The sequence below is a fragment of the Simochromis diagramma genome, unplaced genomic scaffold, assembly GCF_900408965.1.
Source record: "Simochromis diagramma unplaced genomic scaffold, fSimDia1.1 OVJJ01000131.1, whole genome shotgun sequence".
NCBI classification, from domain to species: Eukaryota; Metazoa; Chordata; class Actinopteri; order Cichliformes; family Cichlidae; genus Simochromis; species Simochromis diagramma.
The window spans coordinates 1,908,104-1,929,968 of record NW_024387200.1 but is presented as its reverse complement, the minus strand read 5'-3'; the positions used below and the strand labels follow the sequence as shown (position 1 = coordinate 1,929,968).

Below are 21,865 nucleotides of genomic sequence, written 5' to 3'. Positions count from 1 at the left end.
TTCAACTAAGTATAAAGCCTGTTTCAAACTAACTTGACATTAGTGTTGATGAACATCACCGCTCTACTGCAATGACCCAGCAGTTTTTCAGCAGTGGAAAAGTTCACAGTGTCTAAGGCCACAGGCAGCCCATCAGGTCAGGAGCCTGACCGGGAGAATTCTTGTCATTTTTTCCAACATTTGCAAGCTTTCGCAGCATGACTTCGCTCCCCAGGGGTCAGTAGCACTACTGTGCTCTTCGCCCACAATCTTTGCTCACCACCAATCCTAATTGTGACAATTGAAGGCCCAAAAGTTCTTCTTCTTCTCCCAAATAAAATTCAAATTGAGTTTTTGACACACCGAAGGAGAGTCATCCATCACAGTCGCACAAGTTCAAGTAGTCAGAAAAGGGATATGCATGGTATTTTCCAATTATGCATAATGTAATAATAATTAAGATGAAACCTTAGCAAAAAAGTCAGAAAGGAGATCACTGTGAAAAGAAAGCAAAATAACAGATGTAGAGAAAAACAAAGAGATATCACCAGGCTTAATAACAAACATTTCTAAACAGTTCTGCTCTAGATAACCACGTTATGAAACCAATATGCTAATAATTGAGTTTGGATCAATTGTATCCAGCTGTACCAAGCTGTTTGTTACAAGGGACTCCAAATCTTTTCAGTGAAGCTCATTTATCCCCGATCACTATCAAGAGGAAGTCTGTGTTTGTGGTTATAACAAGGAAAGGATGGAGGGCAGGAGTGAGGCCACGAAAGGACGAAAGCAGAGGTGGATCAGAAGTTAAGCGCCTTCGATTCTCTGCTTCATCACTTCTCAGATGCACCATTTCATCAAATCTTAATTTAACTGCAATACAAATAATTACTATGTCATTACCAGTTGTTTTCTTAAAATCAACCATTTATTTCCACAAAATGAGGCATTAACCCGCTCTGTCACAAACACATTATACTGGGCCTGCGTTCCAGCTCACTTTCTTTCTACTTCCATAAACACTACGACTGATGTTACAAAGAATATACTGAACACATACTACAGAAAGTACATGCATTACAAGCAGTATGCAAACAAACAGGGCGTACTGCGTGAATATAACATTGTGAGATAAACTGTTGCTCACACATTTGTCACGTCTGTAGAGCCAAAAAAGGCAAAACAAAAAGAAAAAAAAGGTTATTAAAATGATTTTAATTGGAAGCAGCTTGGCTGTGCATATGTGTGAGGCTTTTTTCAGAGCATAGAAAATAAAAACTCTGTTAAAGTTACCAGAAAAAAAACATTCTGGTTTTCAGGCTGCAAAATGAATTCTGATGCTGTACGAATCTTGACATACTGGGAGAACTGGTACTGACCACACTAAGAGTATTCAATTGGAAATACTGCCATCTGATGGCATCAGCTTAAAACTACAATACTCATTTTGAGTTCTTAGATGAGGTGATGAATGAAAGCATTAGATGGTTCCAGGTGGTTCTAATTCACAAACACAAAGCCGAGCCCGTTCAAGTTCAGACGTTTATAGCTTTGTTACTGAAGGTCTGCATGAGCAACCGCGAGCCAAGTCTATGTAATCTTTGCTGTCCAAAAGACTGCATGACAAGAAAGAGATTCACCAGTCATCTCAATTTCAAGAGGAAGCTGCTACCAATTGTGGAGCACGAAACGTGTAAGTTTAAACTGACAGAGAAATTACAGCGTTCACATTTTCCCCTCCAGTCTAAATTATATTATACTTCAGTGCCAATGACAGTATACATCATGCTACAAGACCCAGCCGGCAGGGAGTTACAAAGAGTTTGAGATATGGAGTCTATCACAAAGAAAGTGAGACTTCTTTTTTTTCTAAATGTTTTTCAGACATGTGGTACTGAACTCTGTTGCCAATGGGAACTGTTTTGAAATATCCACCATTTCCCATCTTTAAAGACATAAAAAAAATTGATCAAATGCACGAGATTCTGTTCAGATCATCAACACACTTGTTTGTCTTAAAAAGACAGCTCATGAATCACTTGGAAGAGAGATTTTCATTAATAATGTCTGCAATAGTTATATAGTACTGGATCATATGTGTTCATATTATTGCTGCTTTTCTCACATTCATATCCGCTGAACTCATTTTACTGAACACAGAAAGCTATTCATTACCTCCGCCAAGAAGGATATACTTTTAGTAGTGTGTGTGTGTGTGTGTGTGTGTGTCATTAATCTGTTTGTAAACATGATAGCTCAAAAAGTTTTGCATGATATCTGATCAAATTTAGCAGGGGTGTAGATTGGGGTCAAAAATCCATCAAAATTAGATTTATTTTAAATTATAAACTTCTAAAGTGTGAATAAAAACAAGAAATGTAAACAATTTCAATTCGACTAAAGGTGAATACTGCCCACAGAGTGCCCTGCCTCAGCAGAGATTTGCGTTCTCAGAGAGCTTCTTGTTTATTATGGCTTTACTTTTAGAGCGTACCTGTAATACAGAAGGGCTGATCTCCTGCCCAGGTCCCATCACCCAGACAGGTGCGCTCTGCAGATCCATACATTATGTAGCCTTTGTTGCAGGCGAAGCTTAGAGTGCTCCCCTCCAGGTAATCAGTCCCATTCTTCCTCCCATTCCTTGGTGTGGGAAGCCAGCCACAAGACACCACTAAGGAAGAATAACACACTAAACTATCATTTCATTGTGCTCTGCCAAGTATTAAAGAAAAGGTTAAAAAGGGTTATTTTCAGACGTATGACTATAAAAAAATTCCCAAAACTACGGTAATATTTTCTCTTATTAGGTTTTCTTATGGCATAATGCGATGTATAATCCTTTCTACGTAACAACACTGGTGTTCAGTGTTGTTCAGATACTCAGTTTTATTTAAAATGAAACAGTAAGAATAAACATGTAATCACAAACTACATATGAATAGGCTTCCTCTTATTTCCTGTGGTACCTGGTTTCAGGGCGTGCAGTAGGGCTTGGTGTTTCTGGTAGGCCTTGAGTGTGGCATTTCCCACTGTGAGGTCCCGAGTCGTCAGGGTATCATATTTACAAAACTGTGAACCTTCTCCATAACACATCGTCAACATGTCTGCCACCAAAGGGTCATCAAGGCTCTCGGGTAGAGAAAAAGCTGGAACAAAAGTGGGGTCATGGCTCGGTGGGATATTATACATATCCAAAAGGTGCTCTGAATCATATGTGAAAAGGGAGGAATTCTTTGAAATGTTCCCTATGGGCAGAAACACACAATATTTTCATTGGTTAAAAAACAAAAACCATACAAGTATATTTATGAAATTACTACACACTGTCATTTAGGTTTGGACTTAACAAAACAGCTTATAAATGGAGAAACTAAAGGTCTGTAACATATAGGGGACATATCTCTGAATAAAAAAACAACTATTTTTAAACCTTGGATGAAACTGATTATTTTCTAGAATGTGGTATGAAAAGTAAAGAATTAGAAGTACACAATATGTAAGCAAGTAAAAAACCCAGAGCCGAGTCAAATACATGCTGTCGTTTTGTTTTGAGTGTCTGTTTCAGTTAAAACAGCACATGAAATCAGTTAAACGGTTAATTGTATGTCAGCTGTTCACTAGTTTTTAAGGATCTGTAACAATTGAAAAGCACCAATTTATGTGCTTTTACTTGCTCACTCTCTAAAATCTATTAAGGCTAACTTAAAACATGCATGTTCTCCTTCTGTGCACTCTCAAAACATTTATCATAAATTGAGCCAAATACGTAGTCCTTTTATTAAAACGCCGAAAAAACCCATTTGATGTGGGGATTATTAGCAAATCTTAAAATTCCTTTTGCCTTTGTAAACACAGAAAAGAGCTCGCAAAAACAAAATGATTCATAAGCATATTTAGTGTTTTCGATTGATAACTGGTTGTCAGCGTTTGCTCAATGTGATTGATTTTCTGCTGTTTCACAAACAACAGGCTCCCTCACTTACAGCTGGCTCCAAAGGTAAAGATTTCTTCCAACGTGGCATCAGCTGAGGAGATGACTTCTCCGAGTTGGATGGTCAGATCATCTGACGGGTCAGAGTTCATTGAGCCAAGGAGACCCTGGGTGTGGTTGTAAAACTCTCCTGGAAGCAGCACGGTCACTGCCATGGTTCCTTCATACAGACGAACCTCCACGCCGACACCGGAGGAAAAGATTACAGTCACATTCCCAGGACTGGGGCTGAACACATACACTCCTAGAAAACATAGATTCATCCATGAGTTTATAACAAACGGTTCCAGTTTAATAAATGTAACAATAAAACAAAAAACTGAGCAACTAAAATATGTATGAGTCACATTTTGCAATAATACTGAACTATAGTGATGCCACTATAGTTAAAGCAACACAAGGCATGGTTTAAATTTTAAAAAACTTGTGTTTTATCATCCTAAACAATAACTGTCTGCAGGCTTTGCATCACATAACAGGCAAACCTTAAAATGTAAGCAAGAAAGCACGAGAAAAGTATGAGAACAAAAAGCAGTGAATAAACTGTTGGAGGAATGCACAGTAATGACAGGAAGTCACAAAAGATCACCTCCAAAATCAGAGTTTTTATTTTATTAAAGTTACTTTGTTAATAATTAAGATCCTTCTTTTGATGTAACTTTGGGTAATAAAAGTGTAACGATTTTTTATCAGAGCTTTTACTAAGTCAGGAGAATCTAAAGCACCTCACCATGCAGGTCCATCCATCTCTGTTCAGTGAATGGTAGGATGTTTTGGTTCCTCAGCACCTGAAGATGGGCCCCTGCTACACGCACCTCAATGACATCTGATGCATCCTGTTTCATAGCCACTGACGACAGCCGTGTGGCTTTGGCCAAAGTACCTGGTTTTTGGACATAATTACATTTTAAATATGCATTATGTACTCTGAAGTCAACATAAAAGGGGAGCTATTATGCTATTAACATAATTTACAGCTCCTTGTTTATCTTATGTTGGGTCTCGGTACAAACACTCGTTTCATCCTCTGCCAGAAACAAGCAATTTTTTCTGCTCCTGTGGTCACAGTCAGAACTCTGTGCTTAAGATATTAGAACCCTATTTGGGACAGTCCCTCTTAATGACATCAGACAGGGCCAAGAGTAGAAAAAAAAAACATGGTGCGTTTCAGGAGGGCCTTAGATTTTGGCTCTTACTAACTCTTATTTGTAACCAGAGTAATAATATAAATGTATTTTAAAAAAAAGGAGATAAAGGTTGACTTTAAGTCTCTGCCGTTTCAAATAATCCAGATGTTTGTCTTCATTGATCTAATGAGGGGACTATTATTGGCATCTGGCTTTCCAAGTCACTTGGCCCATGGCTCTTATATAATGACTTGGAAAAAATTCTAACGAGCGAAGCTAACATCTGTTCTTCTTCAACACATCTGACTCTAAGAAGCACTGAGTACAAAAACAAGGCTGTCATTTTGTAGCACTAGTGCATTCTCTTAAACTAGGGGCTTAGTTTGCTTCCTCTCAGTGTGTAAAACATTAAGAGGAACAGTGCATGCAAAACAAGACAGAATGCGTCACGCGATGTTAAGGTCAGCATGCGTGGGCAAATTCCAGAGGCACACCATGGGGATCAAAGAGTGGATTCAGACAGGCCATTCACCTCAAACGTGGACTCACCGTTCTTAAGTTTCACCTGTTCTGTTCTGGCCTGAACACTCAGGCCTTTTTCTGGTGACGACACAAGGTAATATTCTCCTTTGCCATTGAAAGTGTACCTGAGGCCGTCGAACGTTATGAAATGTGGATCCCCGAGGACGACACCTGCGAGGCATTGAGAAACAAAGCAGCGATGCCCACAAACATAATTATTTCTCATCTCTCGCAGAGCTTTTCTAATATCAACATAGAGGTTGCGATGTTGTTTTTAAACTAATGAGATGGAGTCAGTTTTTTGTTTTTCACATTTTAACTCTCAGCAATATTCTGTCATTCATTTACTTTACCTGTAAACCAATCTTATGTAACCTGCTGCTCTAATGACCGTTTGCAGAATATATTATAAGGTTCAAGGAAGACAGAAGTATTTGGATAAAGATTAACAAACACTCAGTGTGGGCCTATTTATTTTAGCAATAAATGAGGATGTTTGACTTTTAAAAAAAAGATACTTACTACTGCAGTATGCAGTATAAGACACATTTTTATATAGCTGACTTACTTACTAAAGTTAAACAACAAAATTAACTAGTCAATAATTCTGATATAAGACTCAAATAAAAAAAGGTTTTATCAGGTCTTGATACCCGCTTTTCATTCCAATCTATGAATTAAATAAAGACATATGACTTGACTGAAGAGTCGTCTCACCTGCTCTTGGTGGTCGGTAGTTTTGACACCCACTTGAAGGTCGACGTTTTAAGTATATATGGCAGTGGTCCGACCACAGGCAGCAATAATAGAAGCTCATGACATCATAAAGCCAGTGGGAATACCCTGGCACCCGTGGGGGTTTAATGTAGGGTGGCGAGCCCCAGTCGTGAGCCCTGTCTGGGGTGCTTCCACCAACTGAGTCTCCAGTCAGCACCAGAGCACCTGTGCTGTCATAGCAGCACTGCTGCCCTGATCCATGGATAGGACTATAAATAATAAAACAAAAATCACAATAAAAAGGAAAAAAGCATATTTCAATTTTACATTTTTAAAAACTTGATTTTTTCTTGATTATGCCACGCCTACCTGGCATGAATTGCTCGGACACAGTGGACACAACCTTGGTGGTAAGTGCACACACTCCCCCTCTCAATGTCACAACTATAATCAGTCTGAAACACCAAAATGGATGGAAAATAAATAACAATGACCGGTGTAAATCTTTAACAGGCCTTGACAATGTTACCCTCGCAGTCCACTACAGAGGCACAAATCAGCCAGACTGACAATTTAACAGAACAAGATTAGAAATATTTTCAGAAAGACTGAGGAGAACAAAATCCAAAAGCCATGCTATCTTTTTAATTTCCACCCTTATTAGCCTTACTAACCGTAACCCTGAGAATACTAAAGAACAGCTTCCTTTTAAAAACAGTTCAGAACAATAAAGGTTCTTAGTTGGGATTTTTTTAAGCTGTAAATCAGAATCACAATCCTTTATTAATCCCTCAGGACATGATGTAAATATACTTTTACGAAGGGTAAGGGTATGTAGACTTCAGCCTAGAATAACTGAAGAAATGGTAAAATGGTAAATGGCCTGTATTTATATAGCGCTTTACTAGTCCCTAAGGACCCCAAAGCGCTTTACATATCCAGTCATCCACCCATTCACACACTGGTGATGGCAAGCTACATGTAATCCAGTACAGGAGTCTTATGCTCTACTGTATCTGACCATGTGACATACAATCTGTACAGATATTATTTGAGGATTCGCTGAGGTACATGTACTCACATGAAACCTGCCTGTATCTGCTCGGGCCTGAGCCAGTGTGCACGGACAGTCGATGAGTTCATTCAGGAAGTTTGGCAGGTTTTCCTCCAGCACATCCCATTTCAGACACTTATTGTGTGCCCAGGCTGCAGAGTTTTCTCTGAAAGCCTGCTCCAGGTGCCAGGCCAAAACATGGCCTCCACTCCAGAGGCCTTGTACATCTCTGTGTTATAAACAAAACTGTGATTTTGGTACAAATAAAAACAGAAAACAGTAGTAGATCCTCGTGTTTCAGATGCTAGCAGACATTTGCAATGATGAAGGGTTGTAGACAAGGTTTACAATCAATTCAAATGTCAAACCTTAAATAAAAACGTTGGTTATTACAAAGACAGTCACCTTGAATCTAAGTTTTTAAAGCCAGGCACGTTTTATGATCAGATTAAATCCAAATAACCTCTTTCTGATATCTGACAGATATAAAACTATACGTTTAAGATGAACCTCTTATTCTTATCCATGTTTATAAATACACTGTTCCAGTGGTGGATGCTAATAATAAATATGGCCACAGTTTTGAACCCTGAGGTCAGCGTAAGTTTGAGCAAAAAAAGCTAAGCCTCTTTGTTTCAGACAATGTTTTTCTCCATTTCAGTCACAGAGCTTTGGTTGTAAGTACAGAAGCCACTCCCACTTGCTGCTCAAATCTTTTGCCTGTGAGGAGCTGCCAATCAGAAGAAAGCCTTAAGATGGCCTTAAAGACTGAGGAGCTGTCATGACAAATGATGGCCAGTATAACAACAAACGTTATTTTGACCTGGGAGTCATGCAAGAATAACAATACAGAACTTGAAATTAGCATAATAGTTTCAGTTCACATTTTTTCACCTCATTCTTAGAATTTTAACAACTATGAAAATGATGCAAAATTGTTAGCATTATAGCAAGACTTTACAAATATGGGACAAAATAATGTTTAAATATGACATGTCCAATGCCTGATATGTATTATAGATACCTTGCTCCTTCTATGTTAGAACTCGCAGTAATGCGGATATTGCCCAACTCCCAGTCAGAGTAGTCCTCTTTGGGCTCAGGGATGAAGCTGAAGGCACCAGTGTTGGTCAGATTTCTTCCAAGAGAATACAGATACCGCAGCTCTGCCTCTAAAAGGGCTGATGCATTTGTCTCTTCTTTTGCTTTAAACTCTCTGTAACCCCACAGCTCTATGTTGACCTTCTCTGCGCTGATCAAAGAACTATTCCAAGTGAACTCAAGTCGTCCTGCCACATTCGGCGTGCCGTAGTATTGCCACTGCATTGCATTCACCAGGGTAACTTTATAAGCAGGATCTGCTTTACTTGGATGGACTGATAGTTAACCACAACAAATGTAATTGTAATTCACAAGTTGTAGCAACAGTTTTAATAATGTATTGGAAGCAGCATGAATAATTGCAAAATGTGTCTATATTATTTAATTTTTTCACACTGGCCAATATCTAGTTGGGGAAGTGGGAATTAAAATACTGTATCTGCAATAAAGTCTTCTTCAAATAGCACTTAAAATATTTTCTATAGTTTCTAAATCAACCTAATAGACAGTATACCCAAAAAGGTTTAGATATTGATCAGTTTAGAGACAGGACATTAACAGCTTTATATTTCAGCAGCTTACCTGAGAAATACTGTGCAGATCTGTCAAACTTAATGCCATCTGTTGAGACATCAAATGGTATCCAACCCGTCTCATACAACAGAGGAGAAATACAGTATGCACGGCCCTCAATATCAATAAATCCATCACGTAAAATTTCACCTTTAAACCTGCAAAAAAAAAAAAAAAACCACACAATTTATTAGTAACAAGAACTGTGTGATTCAAATGGAAAACACAAATATAGAGAGACTAGTGAAATCCGACTACAAACCTTAGATTCCGTTCACGCTTAGTGTATAAACATAAACGCCAAACCTTTCACCTTTACAGTTTAGTAAGCTATGTTAACATCTTAGACCACCTTTCAGCAATTGAGGATTACACTCTTATACTACAAAAACACACCTGCAGAGAAGCTGCCCATGGGGATGAAGGTCCAATCCGAGGATCCTGAGCGCTTTTCCGCCCAGCATGGAGCTGGAATAAGGGATCACCTGGAAACAGGACTGATTGTAGTCTGCACAGCAGCTCGTCAAAGACATACAGGTGGCATGGCAGGAGCACTTCTCCAGTACATCTCCACAGCGTCCCCTGCATGTTTGACCTAATGAATAGTAACAACAAATATTTGCACTTCATACTACGGAAGCGTAGAGCTGCCACCCAGGCAAAAGAAAAATACAAGTGTATCACGTTATAACGTGAAAGGTTTATTGTTCTAACAAGATACTTTTCCTGTTTGTACAATATACTATCATGTTTGTACAATATACTTTTCACGTTTGAACAACATAATATCACGTTATTACAATATACATAATTATCACGTTCGTACAATATAGGATCACGTTCGTACAATATAAATATTATATTGTATTATATTGTAATAACGTGATATTATGTTGTTCAAACGTGAAAAGTATATTGTACAAACAGGAAAAGTATCTTGTTAGAACAATAAACCTTTCACGTTATAACGTGATACACTTGTATTTTAAAATACAAGTGTATTTCTTTTGCCTGGGTGGCAGCTCTACGCTTCCGTATCATACCTCAAAATATATATCGAATTTATATTACAACAGCACAGCCACATTCCATTACATTACAAGGTGCGCGTAATTTCTGATTATCTGTCTAATGAAAAACTTTGAAAATGACTTACCAGCTGTGTTATATGAGAAAACAATAAGAAGCCCACTGAGACAAAATATCTTAAAGTTTCTCCTCATCTTTAGCTTGGACAACAAAATAACGTTCACGCTCCTGCCTGTGTTACACCATCTTTAGCTGAAAGTCTGCCAAAGGTCATTTGAGGTAGCAAACAAAATTAAGTATTCGACTTTAGTAATAGCTCTAAATCACGAGGTACTGATTAACAGACGCTAAGGTCTGACGTTTTTATTTATTTTTCCTACAGGAAACCAACAAAATGTATATATTCTTTCCAAAACTCGCACTGTCACGTATTTAATTTCATTTTCAGCTATTTAAAGTTACAACTTTAACCGTTAACTCGTGCTTGGTTCACTCCACTAACATATGGGTTTATCCACGCATAAACTCGCGAGATTTTAGGGCGAGCGGTTCGCGCATGCGCACACCTCGCATCTTCCTGCAAATGACTCGAAATGGGCAGCATTGGATTGTTGTATTGAATCAAGCTATATTTGTGTCTGAAATTCGCCCTGCTTTATCTCCTGTCTCCTACGTTTACCGCGACAACGAACCCAAATGTCAGAATAACGGGGGGAAATGCGACTTTGCGCTCAGTCATCTAGCTAACAAGCTAACCAGCTAGCAGCATCATCAGCTGATTGTAGACATCAGTGTCGGTGAGACTGCTCGCTGGGAAATGTATGTTTTCTACACAATTCTCGCATCTTTAGTTTTTTTCTTCATTCTGAAATGGATGAAAAAGAGGAGATATTTCACCGACCTGAAAAGACTTGATGGTAAAACAGTTCTTATAACAGGTAAATGTGTGGGGCAGCACACACCTTTAGTAAGCTTTGTTGTTGATGCAGTGTTAGTGGGGTTTAAGTTTTTAATAGAAGTCAAAATACTAAATAATATTACAATAAAACTTAGATTATTCCAAGCAGGGTTACAGTAATAGATTTCACATAAACACTAATATATAAATGTCCTATCATTTTTCCTAGGTGGTAATTCAGGTATAGGTAAGGAGACCGCTGTTGCCTTGGCACTGAGAGGCGCCCGTGTCGTCATCGCTTGCAGAGACCCGGACAAGGCCGAGACGGCCGTCAGAGAGATCAAGTTAAAGAGTCACAGTCTGAACGTCCTTCACATGCAGCTGGATCTGGCCAACCTGCGCTCAGTGAGGGAATTCTGTAAGAACTTTCTCCAGAAAGAGAAGAGGCTTGATATCCTGATCAATAATGCAGGTGCGTGTGTCAACCACATTTAGGTCTCTTGATCTATGAAACAATATCAAAAGCAATATATAGAATAGGAACTAATTCCTTTTTAATAAATCGTATTTGGATTGGAGTTGATTAGCTTACTCCATTTAGGTTTGTTTTTCCATGTCTGATCCAAAAGAAGCAAGCTGCTGATGTCGTGCAGAAAATCCTGCATAGAAAAGTTTGCAGTGACAGCAGAAGCTTATTCAGACTGTAGACTGATAGTTTTACTTTAAACCTACAGATGCTTCCCAGCACACATTGTCATAAACATCTGTATTGTAGATACACTGTATGTAAAAAAAAAAAAAAAGAAAGGAAAAAAAAAAGCAGCAGGATTTTTTAGTCACCTGTTTCCTGCCTCACCATCTCATTGTTTTTTGACCTCTTTCTTTCTCTTTGTGCAGGCATGCCCAGCATCCTTGACTGGACGGATGATGGCTTCAGCATGTGTTTTGGCGTCAACCACTTGGGGCACTTCCTTCTAACCAACCTGCTTCTTCCTCGCCTGAAGGAGTGTGCCCCCAGCCGGGTGGTGACCCTCACATGCTCCACTTACAAATACCAGAAATTGGACTTCCAGGACCTCAATTACAACTTGCTTCCCTTCTTCACCTACTGCCGCAGCAAGCTGGCGAATATCTACTTCAGTCAGGAACTGGGTCGCATCACTGACGGGAAAGGAGTGACTTCATATGCTGTGCACCCTGGTAAAAACCTTTTATCAACAGTTCTCTTTAATCAGTTTTTATTATGTCTTTCTATAATTTGCCTTGAGGTAGAATGGTTAAAAATTATAAAGAGATTTTGTTTTACCCTTCCATCTTTATCCTTCAAGAGGAACATTTTCCTAACAGAGCTTGCAGTTTTACTGTAAAAAAAAACAACAAAAAAAACCACCCTCTCCCCTTCCTTTTTATACAATATTTGGGAAGTCTCTTCTGGTTTTGAAAAGTGAGACCAATGTTGGATGTGGTTAAATCTGCATTGTTTCTCATAGCCAGCAGGGGGCGACTCCTGGTTGCAAAAATAAGTGCTTAGTCTTTGAGAAAAAACTTTTCACCTTTCTTGATCTATGACTTGAACAACCTGTTGAGGTTTCAAGTGCAGGTTTCACAACTTACTGAATGAAACATGCAGTTGATTTTTATTTTTTTTAATTATGGTGTCTTTAGAGTCAGAGAAGGCAATAAAGCAGGGTTTGCTTTGGGATAACCGTTTGGGTCTGCCGTGTTATTAATGAATCACGTTTCACATGAGCATAATCCATGGTTTTTCAGTCAGATCCACCTTTGCTCACGAAACCAATCAGAAAGAATAGCAGTATAGGAGATTATGATTTTTCGTTTTATTTAATTACCTGGATGAGGAAAAAAATTGTACCTATGCATGACAGCTGAAATTAACAGAACCAAAATCTTCCACCGCATCTTGACTGTTTGATCCATTGTAGTGATGTACAGAGGCAAAAATACAAACTTGTGTCATTCAACTATTTAAAGACCTAAAAAGTTAATAATTATCCTCATATCTTGGATTTTTATGTTACTCCAGGTTTTGTGCAAAGCAGCTGGACATGCCACTACTCTTTCCTGTTCCGGATGCTGATGCAGGTGATCATGTGGATGTTTTTTGTGCCGTGTGAGATTGGAGCTCAGACTGTCATCTACTGTGCCGTGTCAGATGAAGCTGCCAAACACAGCGGGGGGTACTTCGTCGACTGCCGACCTGCAGTGCTCCGCCCTTTTGCAAAAGATGCAGGTGTGGCCAAAAAGCTGTGGGAGGCCAGTGAGAGACTGGTGAAGCTGGCTTAACTGAGGAATCTGAAGGCACTTTTGAAATGACCCCACCCCTTCTTGTCCTTTTTCTATATTATTTAAGCAGATTTTGTTATGTTTTCGTGAACATTTTGCTGTGTAAATTCTCTTTTATGTACTTGTGTATTTCAAGTGAAATACTTTATTTTACAAACACAAATTTTTTTGGAAGACTTACTCTGCCTTATTTCTCTTGCATTTGTACATGAATATTCATTTAATGAATCAGTGACTTCATGGTTTAAACACTTGATTTTTAGCATAATTTATGTGGTGATTGTTCAAACAGGACGGGTTATATTTTGATAAAGCAACCACAATAGTATGAGATATCTATCTGTATTAAAGGCTCTTCATAGGGAGTGTTACGGTTTTTAAATTGTTAATGAATCAAATTGCACCCTGGGCTGTTAAGAAGATGTGGTGTCAGTTTTCCTCCAGGGAAGCTAATTTGAGTACTCTCAACTTTGCTGAATGGAGCTCCAGACCATAAAAACACAAACACTGTAAATCAAACAAAGAGATAAGTAGCGAGTCGATTGAAAAGGATATTTCAAATATAAGAATCAAGTGGTGACAACACTGGAGAAAGACTGATGAAGAATGGTGTTTTACTGCTGTGGAACAAGAACAAGCTTGTGCATGCATATAAAGCAGTCTGACCACCTAAACAATATCAAGGCTGATTTGCTAACTCTCATTTCTTACTTATATTATATTTAATTAGCAAAAACTCATCTGAATTTGTGTGGACATCATTTCTCTGTGTTTATATCCACCAGGTAAAGCAAAGCTAACACTTCCCTTACAGATTGTTTTAGGGGTAAATTCACCATCGGTTTGTTAACATTTAGAGTTTTTTCATTTCTTGTTTCTTGGTAAAATGTATTTTAAGTTATTTTTTGTTTAGAAGTAGCTTTTTATCCATACATGCACTGCATATGAGAGGCTTGGAAGCACTTAGGCCTTAAAACTTTTGGTTGGTTTTTAAAAAGCAAAGAATGTCTATATTGGATCGTATATTACCAGGCAATAAATACAGTGAGACGTTAGTGTATGTTAAATTCACTTTTTAAAAAAGGTAATGAGGGGAGCACATAGAAAATCATCCAATTTATACAACTGGGAAAGAAATTAGTAACACAAACTAAAGGGAAATACATGAGGAGTCTGTTGTTTATTAAGATGCTGCATACAGCAAAGATCAGGATATTAAAGCTGTCAGTACTAAAACTAAAACCAAAAATGAATTTGAAATTCACTTTACATTCATTATTTTCATCACAGGTATCTGTGCTGTGACAAAGTAGGTTTTCCACATTTGTTCAATTCATCAGGTCTGAGTTCACAATAAACCTAAAAGCCAAAGTCTGATGGGAACATTGCACAGGTTTTCAGCCCCACCTAGTTCTGTCAAAAGTACTAGTAAAATCAAAGGACAGAGTGTTTTCCATTAATAATGAATTTCCAAATATCATTTAAGTTAAGAAACACTGAGAGAGAAACACTGTCAACGCAACAATAACTAAACACGTTGACTGTGGCAGCCTTCATTAACAGCGGTTAGCAGATGATCTCACAAAGAGTGATTGTGAGCGCTGGTCTTATGTCATCACAGACCTGTTACATACAGGTGTCGCCAATGTGTGTAGACACCACGGCTCTGCCCCAAGGTGGAAAAACAGGTACAATGGAAAAACACCAGCACTCACCTGGATCATAACACACTGGGTGGACCACCCAGGCACCCTAACACCAATTGGCTGTCCATCAAGACACTGGATGATCCTCGACCAAAATTAAGGCCATTACTGGTGCCAACTGCAGCCCCATAACCATCAGACGGCATCTGAGACTGAAGGGCTTCAAAAACAAAAAACCTCTCCAAAGGCCTTGTCTCCTTAAACGTCACAGAAATAACCGTTTGGACTTTGCAAGAGAGCATCAAACATGGGACATTGAAAGGTGGAAGAAAGTTTTATTCTCTGATGAGTAAACATTTAACCTTGATGGTCCTGATGGCTTCCAACTTTACTGGCATGACAAGCAGATTCCACCTGAGATGTTTTCTAATCACCACTGTGGACAGGGCGCCATAATGGTCTGGGGTGCTTTTTCCTTCAGTGGAACAATGGGGCTTCAGGATGTGCAGGGGCGTCAAACGGCCGCTGAGGACCTGTTCCCCATCCTCTCGTTATCCCTGTGTGTATTTAAGCCCTGTGTTTTTCTTGGTCTGTGTTGTGATCTCCCTCATGCCATACTGTGTGTTCTGCCACACAGTAATTTGTTTTGTATTTTGTTAGCTTTGCGTGTTTCCAGCAATAAAGTTGTTTTGAGTGCACTTTTCACCTCCTGGAGTCTGCACATTGGGTCTCCCCTACCTGCCTGCCGCACACAGTGCATGACAATTGGATCCTTCGGCTCAGTGCTGGTGAAATTTTTGTGGGTCTTCCACTTGACTTTTTTTTGTCTCATAACTCTCATGGTCATTTAAGAAATTCAAAATGACTGTCTTACTTTGTGCCACCTCAGCAGCAATGGCACACTGCGAGAGACCGTACCTATGCAGTTCAACAACCTGACCACATTCAAGGGAACTTTTTTTTTTTTTGCCTTTGCCATTAGAACATCATAACAGTGACTACCTGAAAGATAATGACAATAAATTCACATTTTTACATTTAAAGGCATGTGGTCCTAAACTTTGGATCAACTGTAAAACTGCCTGTTTCAGTTTTTTTTAAATGCCCAAATGTTTTGTCTCACTCCCATTTCTTCTTGTTGTAAGTTGAAGCTCTACTTGAAGCCTTGTTAAGATCCAACCATGCAAAATAATATTTTTTGCCATTTTTCAAGTGATCTTAAACTTTTGATTGGGACTGTACATTATTACATATTATCTGGATGTTGTGTTTAGTTTGACCAGTTTATCAGTCCTGTCTCCTGATATTATGAATCTCAGTAAGAGTTTTACTGGAATAATAAATATTATATAAAAAATTCTGGCAACTGGGGAAAAAACTGTCCCATGTGTGAAAAGAAATCTTGATTTTCCAGGAAGGAACTTTACACTGAAAGAAATTCTTTGCTGGGAGACAAAGCATCATGTGAGACAGAAAAGCGAGAGAATTAAATGGTCGTGTGTAGTAGTTGTTCTTTGTGGACGATTATGTCATTATAATATATACAGTAATATATTGAAATATTAATGTATTAATATAGGATTGTTTGCCCTTTTTTTAACTGCTGTGCCATGAATAACACGAATAACGCTATATTTGAATGTCGATCCTTGGTGTACAGAGGTAGGTCGGTGCAGCCTGAGTTCAAACCAGAATTTAAACAACGACGCATATTAATGTTGGTTCAGCTAAATGTTTTTTCTGGAGCATCAGAGGAAGTTTGGTGGGGTATTCAAAATCTGTAACACAGAAATGGCGCCATCTGGTGGGAATATAGCAAGTCCATTACTATCAGCTCCGCCCATAACAGAGTAAATGAAACTGAAATGAGTTTCAATACACTGGAGGCGCCATTACATTAAAACCTGAGCTCTGTACCGAAGAGCACAATTTGGCGGCATTATCAAGCAAAGAGGTCGTATTTCGGTGAGTCATAAAAAAAATTTACGAAATGGCGGAGAAATTCGCACTTTTTGAAAACTATCTGAGCTGCCACGTGTGTTCAGAGACTTTCAGAGATCCTGTGTCTCTGAGCTGCAGCCACAGCTTCTGTTCAAGCTGCCTGCAGAAATTCTGGGAACAAACTAAAAACAAAAACTGTCCCATTTGTAAAAGAAAATCTTCAAGAGATGAACCATCCATGAACTTTGCTCTCAAAGAACTTGCTGACTCCTTTGCTAAGAGGCACAGTGAGAGCTCACGTGAGACAGAAAAAGAAAAGGAGGAAGAGAAGGAGGAGGTGGTGTGTGATAAACATCCAGACGTCCCTTACTGGTACTGTGAGGATGAAGACAGAGCTGTGTGTCCTGTGTGTGAGTTTTCTCTCCACCAGAGTCACAAAGTGGTTCCTGTAGAAGAAGCAGTCAGTGACCTGAAGGAGCAGCTGAAATCTGACTTAAAGTCTCTGCAGGACAAGAGGGACAAATACAAACAAGTGGAGGAAACTTACAATGAAATGAGGGAACACATGAAGAAGCAGCTGTTGTCCACAGAGAGGCAGATCAGAGCAGAGTTCAACAAGCTCCAGCAGTTCCTGAAAGAGGAAGAGGAGTCCAGACTGGCAGCTCTGAGGGAGGAAGAGGAGCAGAAGGGGAGGACTATCAGCAGAGAGATGAAGATGATTGAGGAGCAGATCTCCTCTCTGTCAGACAGCATCTCTGCTGTTGAAGAAGAGCTGCAGAAACACAGCGTGCCATTCCTCAGCAGTTATAAAGACACTCAGAGCAGAGCCAGAGCCCAGAGCTCAGTGTCAGATCCACAGCTGGTCTCAGGAGCACTGATAGATGTGGCCAAACACCTGGGCAACCTGTCCTTCAGAGTGTGGGAGAAGATGAAGGAGAAGGTCCACTTCAGTCCTGTCATTCTGGACCCAAACACTGCAAACTGCCGTCTCTATCTGTCTGATGATCTGACCAGTGTGAGATGTGGAGACACAGAGCAGCAGCTTCCTGATAATCCAGAGAGAAACACTATGTATGCTGAAGTATTTGGCTCTGAGGGCTTCAGCTCAGGGAAACACAGCTGGGAGGTGGAGGTGGGAGATCATCCACGCTGGAATGTGGGTTTAGTTAAAGAGTCAGCTGATAAGAATGAACCTTGTGTATCACCAGAATTTGGAATCTGGTGTTTAGAGCATCAAACTGGAGAATACACTAATGTTGTTGGTCAGACTGTGACAGTGAAGAAGAGTCTCCAGAGGATCAGAGTCCAGCTGGACTATGACAGGGGGGAGGTGTCCTTCTATGACCCTGAAGACATGACTCTGATCTGCACTCACAGAGACACTTTCACTGAAAAACTGTTTCCACATTTCTATATTGGAGAGGCAGGAGACGCCAAAATTTCTGATATCAAAATATGTCAGACTGAGGTTTCATTGAAATTTAAGTGATTGTTGTTCTTAAATGTCAGTGTGGTGCTTTTCTAGTCTTTACTCTATTCAAGTAACTAATTTATATTTGGTAAAACCACAAATACTCGTAAAAGAATGAATTCGATTTTTGCTTAATCGAAGAAATTAATTATTTTTGTTCTAAAATACAGAATATCCCCAATTAATAGAAATGCTAAATCCTAAATGTTTTCCTTTAATCCTCAAAACTGGAGAAAATTGACATTGAACAAAACTGATTCTAACAAAACATCTTTATTGTAAAAGAATTCATTTACCAATATATGGCTATAGGCCAGTATATAATGACAAGACTTTGAATTTATGTGGGGGAAATTAATATTCACTGCTGATATTTTAATCTGGAAGTAAAAGTTGCAGCTAAATAGTATTAAACGAAATTTATTATTTTTTATAAAGATTTAATCTAGTCAAGTAAAGGCATGAAAAGACACCAACGTTCACCATATAGGGGTACATATTTTACATCTTTAATTAAAAAATAGAATTATTTTCTATCTTCAGATTGTCAGTTAAACTAAAGGAACATGAAATCAATATAACGATAAAGATTATAAGAAAAACAATGTTTTCTAACCCATTACATGATTAAATTCAAAGCTAGTTTTTTATACTTTTAAAACAGAGCCTGAGATGTTAAAGCATTAATGCAGGCCTTTTTTGGGGGGGAAGTGAGACATATTTTCCAGATTTTGGGTTATGGTGTAAATATGCTATAACAAGTATCTTATCCTAGTCTGATTGTTTGTGAAATTTACCTTTCTACATTTTTCAGTTAAAAACTCTCATGACCTGAATGAAACTGGACAACATGTCAGCAAACTGTGTGACAATCAAATTCAATCTCCACTCTCAAGTAAATTTTCAATTTCTTGACTTTGGTTTTGTTTATTTGTTTGCTTAATTAAAATAAGAACTCAGAATAATGTCAATGTAAAATGTATAGAACATAAACAATGTAGTGTGGTACATACTGCTAAAAAAGGGGGTACTTTTGTAAAGTGAAACATGCTGAAATTAACGGCAACATTTTTCCACATTTAGCTCAAAAACTTACAAAAACATGTTTTTTCGAATCACTTTTTTTTTTACGACATTTAGTAAAGTATTTATAACTTTTCATATTCATAACAATTTTAAAAATACATATACTTGATCAGTTCCAAAGTGAAAATCACTGCTAACCAAAAAGAACACATAGACTCATCTCACGTTTGTCAAAAAACAAACAAACATCTTGTTGCATGTTTTTAGGAATTCTGTGGACTGACGAGACAAAAGTGGAACGTTTGCATTCTGTTCTGATGCTGAATTTGTAAGTTTGCTTACAAATAAATATCAAACAAAAATAATAGAATAAGATAATGATAAGACTAAAATAAGATTCAAAATCTTTAATGTAGTTCAAAACAATATATTTACTGATATATGCCTATAAGCCTTTATAATGACCAAAGAGATTTTGCCTGCCTCTCGCCCCAAGACAGCTGGGATAGGCTCCAGCGCCCCCTCGGACCCTTGAAAAGGAGAAGTGGAAGCAAATGGATGGATGGAGATTGAATTTGCTTTGGAGAATTAAACATTTTCTGCTTTTGTTTTAGTCTGTTTAGTTATTCAGAACTCACTGTCAAGTTATTCAGTTATGGAAAACAATGGATTTGTCATTGTTTCATGTCATTTGACCTGGCCTTTTGAGTTTATGGTGTTTTTTTTGTGTGTTGTAATATTTTGGTTTTCTATTTTTTGATTATTGAGTTCTCTTTATTGTTTAGTTGTACGGTATTTTAGTTTCCTTGTTGTCTTGTCGAGATGTCTCGTCTCCCCTTCCTGTGTGTCATTCCATGTCACCCCTGACGGTCATGTGTATTCCATGTTTGCCCAGCCCATCATGTCTCTCTCTTGTGCTCTCTCTCATGTTCCCTTGCTCCTGCGTATTTAGTGTGTGAGTTTTCTGTCATTTATTGTCGGGTAGTCTGTTGTGTTCACGTCACGTTTCCTGGTTTTCAAGATGCCCACATTCTGGTTATCCCATCTTGAGGTTTCTCATATTCAGTTGATGTTCTTTTGTCCTTTGGGTTTAGCATTTAGTTTCTCCCATTTTAGTTAGGTTTTTGATCTAGTTAAGTTTTGCTTTGGTATCTGCCTGCCTTTGTTTGTTACCTTCTCCCAGCCTAATAAATGGCTCACCTTTTGTAAACCCTGTCCCTGCCTCGAGGGTCTGCATTTGGGTCTGTTATTTTTTGAAATACAATGTAATTTACAACTGTGTAGAAACGACCAAATACTGATGTATTTTCTTCTGTTGTCTGCTTATTATGCATGTCAGTACTGACTGTACTGCATGCTGTATATATATGTATTCAGTTTTGTTAGTACAATCAAAATCTTTTTTGTTTTGTGGGATTCATTAGAGATATTTGTGCCATTTCAGTCCTAAATGTGCAGCCCTGATCAATAGTCTGGATGGAAGCTGTGTGGGTTTTTTTTTAATTATTATTTATTTTATTTTAATTTTTTTTTATTCTAAGCTGACAAACTTGACTGACTGAATTATCTGTTTGATCTGTCACCAAAGTTATTGTGCAGTTATATTTTGCATAGCATTGACATGCAGAGTCAGTGAAATAGCAGCAAATGCATCTCATCTCCTCTTCGATAAGTATGAAAGAGACCCATAGAATAGCAAAGTATGCTGCTGTTTTTGGCTCTGAGGGTTTCAGCTCAGGGAAACACAGCTGGGAGGTGGAGGTGGGAGACCATCCTGACTGGAATCTGGGTTTAGTTAAAGAGTCAGCTGACAAGAAGGGAGAGCGTTTTGCTTCACCAAAATATGGAATCTGGCATTTATTGCATCACAGTGGAAACTACATTATATTTGTTGGTCAGACAGTGACAGTGAAGAAGAGTCTCCAGAGGATCAGAGTCCAGCTGGACTATGACAGGGGGGAGGTGTCCTTCTATGACCCTGAAGACATGACTCACATCTGCACTCACAGAGACACTTTCACTGAGAAACTCTTCCCATATTTGAGTACTGGAGAGAAAGGAGACGCCAAAACCTCTGATATCAAAATCTGTCAGACTAAGATTTCTTTGAAAAGTGCAACGAGGTCTCTGTGAACTTTTTGTTTTTGTTTTCTCTTTTCTCGCACTTTCCCTCTTTTATTACATCTTGTTTTGTTGTTATTTGTTTGTTTGTTTGAAAAAAGCAGAAATAAAAATGTAACACATAAAGCAATTTACACAATAGAATATAAATTCTTTTCAAAGCACAGAGAGCAAAATGATAAATGTCATTTGTTTTTGTTTTGTTTTTTTCCAATTCAGTTTAAAGGTGATTCAAAAATGACGCCCCAAATGTGAGGTGATGCAATCTTTTATCCATTATTGGTTATTTCTTCATTTTCCATTCATTCCCTGCTCTTTTGTTTTTTTTTTTATTAAATGTATAAATGTTTTTAAGTCATTTAACT

General features: G+C 38.4%; 3 protein-coding genes across 5 annotated transcripts in view; 2 read left to right on the top strand and 1 right to left on the bottom strand.

Moving 5' to 3' along the window:
* Positions 1 to 16,863, bottom strand: part of LOC120745413 (sushi domain-containing protein 2-like) — a 114,283-nt gene extending 97,420 nt beyond the window's left edge. For 2 of the 3 annotated variants that reach the window (XM_040050238.1, XM_040050239.1), the window contains exons 1-12: positions 10,221 to 10,529; positions 9,461 to 9,659; positions 9,074 to 9,222; positions 8,415 to 8,766; positions 7,418 to 7,619; positions 6,706 to 6,791; positions 6,337 to 6,605; positions 5,647 to 5,790; positions 4,701 to 4,853; positions 3,963 to 4,214; positions 2,946 to 3,224; positions 2,474 to 2,650 (exon numbers count right to left, since the gene is read on the bottom strand). In XM_040050238.1, coding sequence (XP_039906172.1) covers positions 2,474 to 2,650; positions 2,946 to 3,224; positions 3,963 to 4,214; positions 4,701 to 4,853; positions 5,647 to 5,790; positions 6,337 to 6,605; positions 6,706 to 6,791; positions 7,418 to 7,619; positions 8,415 to 8,766; positions 9,074 to 9,222; positions 9,461 to 9,659; positions 10,221 to 10,287 — 2,329 coding nt within the window. In that variant the 5' untranslated portion in view covers positions 10,288 to 10,529. Of the gene's footprint in view, positions 1 to 2,473; positions 2,651 to 2,945; positions 3,225 to 3,962; positions 4,215 to 4,700; positions 4,854 to 5,646; positions 5,791 to 6,336; positions 6,606 to 6,705; positions 6,792 to 7,417; positions 7,620 to 8,414; positions 8,767 to 9,073; positions 9,223 to 9,460; positions 9,660 to 10,220; positions 10,530 to 16,858 lie in introns of those variants that run through there. The other variant, XM_040050237.1, reaches the window with a different exon arrangement.
* Positions 10,654 to 14,264, top strand: si:dkey-174n20.1 (uncharacterized protein LOC796174 homolog). The gene is made up of 4 exons (XM_040050241.1): positions 10,654 to 11,031; positions 11,221 to 11,463; positions 11,889 to 12,191; positions 13,036 to 14,264. Exons 1-4 carry the CDS (start codon positions 10,911 to 10,913, stop codon positions 13,293 to 13,295), a joined length of 927 nt encoding a protein of 308 aa, XP_039906175.1. The 5' UTR covers positions 10,654 to 10,910; the 3' UTR covers positions 13,296 to 14,264.
* LOC120745414 (E3 ubiquitin-protein ligase TRIM35-like) lies at positions 16,773 to 20,586 on the top strand. Its single transcript, XM_040050240.1, has one exon. The coding sequence runs from the start codon at positions 16,932 to 16,934 to the stop codon at positions 18,369 to 18,371; it is 1,440 nt and encodes a 479-aa protein (XP_039906174.1). The 5' UTR covers positions 16,773 to 16,931; the 3' UTR covers positions 18,372 to 20,586.
* Positions 20,587 to 21,865: the final 1,279 nt, after the last annotated feature.

What these genes read in the sequence shown, in the direction of transcription:
- LOC120745414 (XM_040050240.1), top strand. Translation starts at nt 16,932, where the DNA reads ATGGCGGAGAAATTCGCACTTTTTGAAAACTATCTGAGCTGCCACGTG.
- si:dkey-174n20.1 (XM_040050241.1), top strand. Translation starts at nt 10,911, where the DNA reads ATGTATGTTTTCTACACAATTCTCGCATCTTTAGTTTTTTTCTTCATT. An exon ending in TATCCTGATCAATAATGCAG is followed by an intron (nt 11,464 to 11,888) that starts GTGCGTGTGTCA and finishes CTCTTTGTGCAG; the next exon opens with GCATGCCCAGCATCCTTGAC. An exon ending in TTCATATGCTGTGCACCCTG is followed by an intron (nt 12,192 to 13,035) that starts GTAAAAACCTTT and finishes ATGTTACTCCAG; the next exon opens with GTTTTGTGCAAAGCAGCTGG.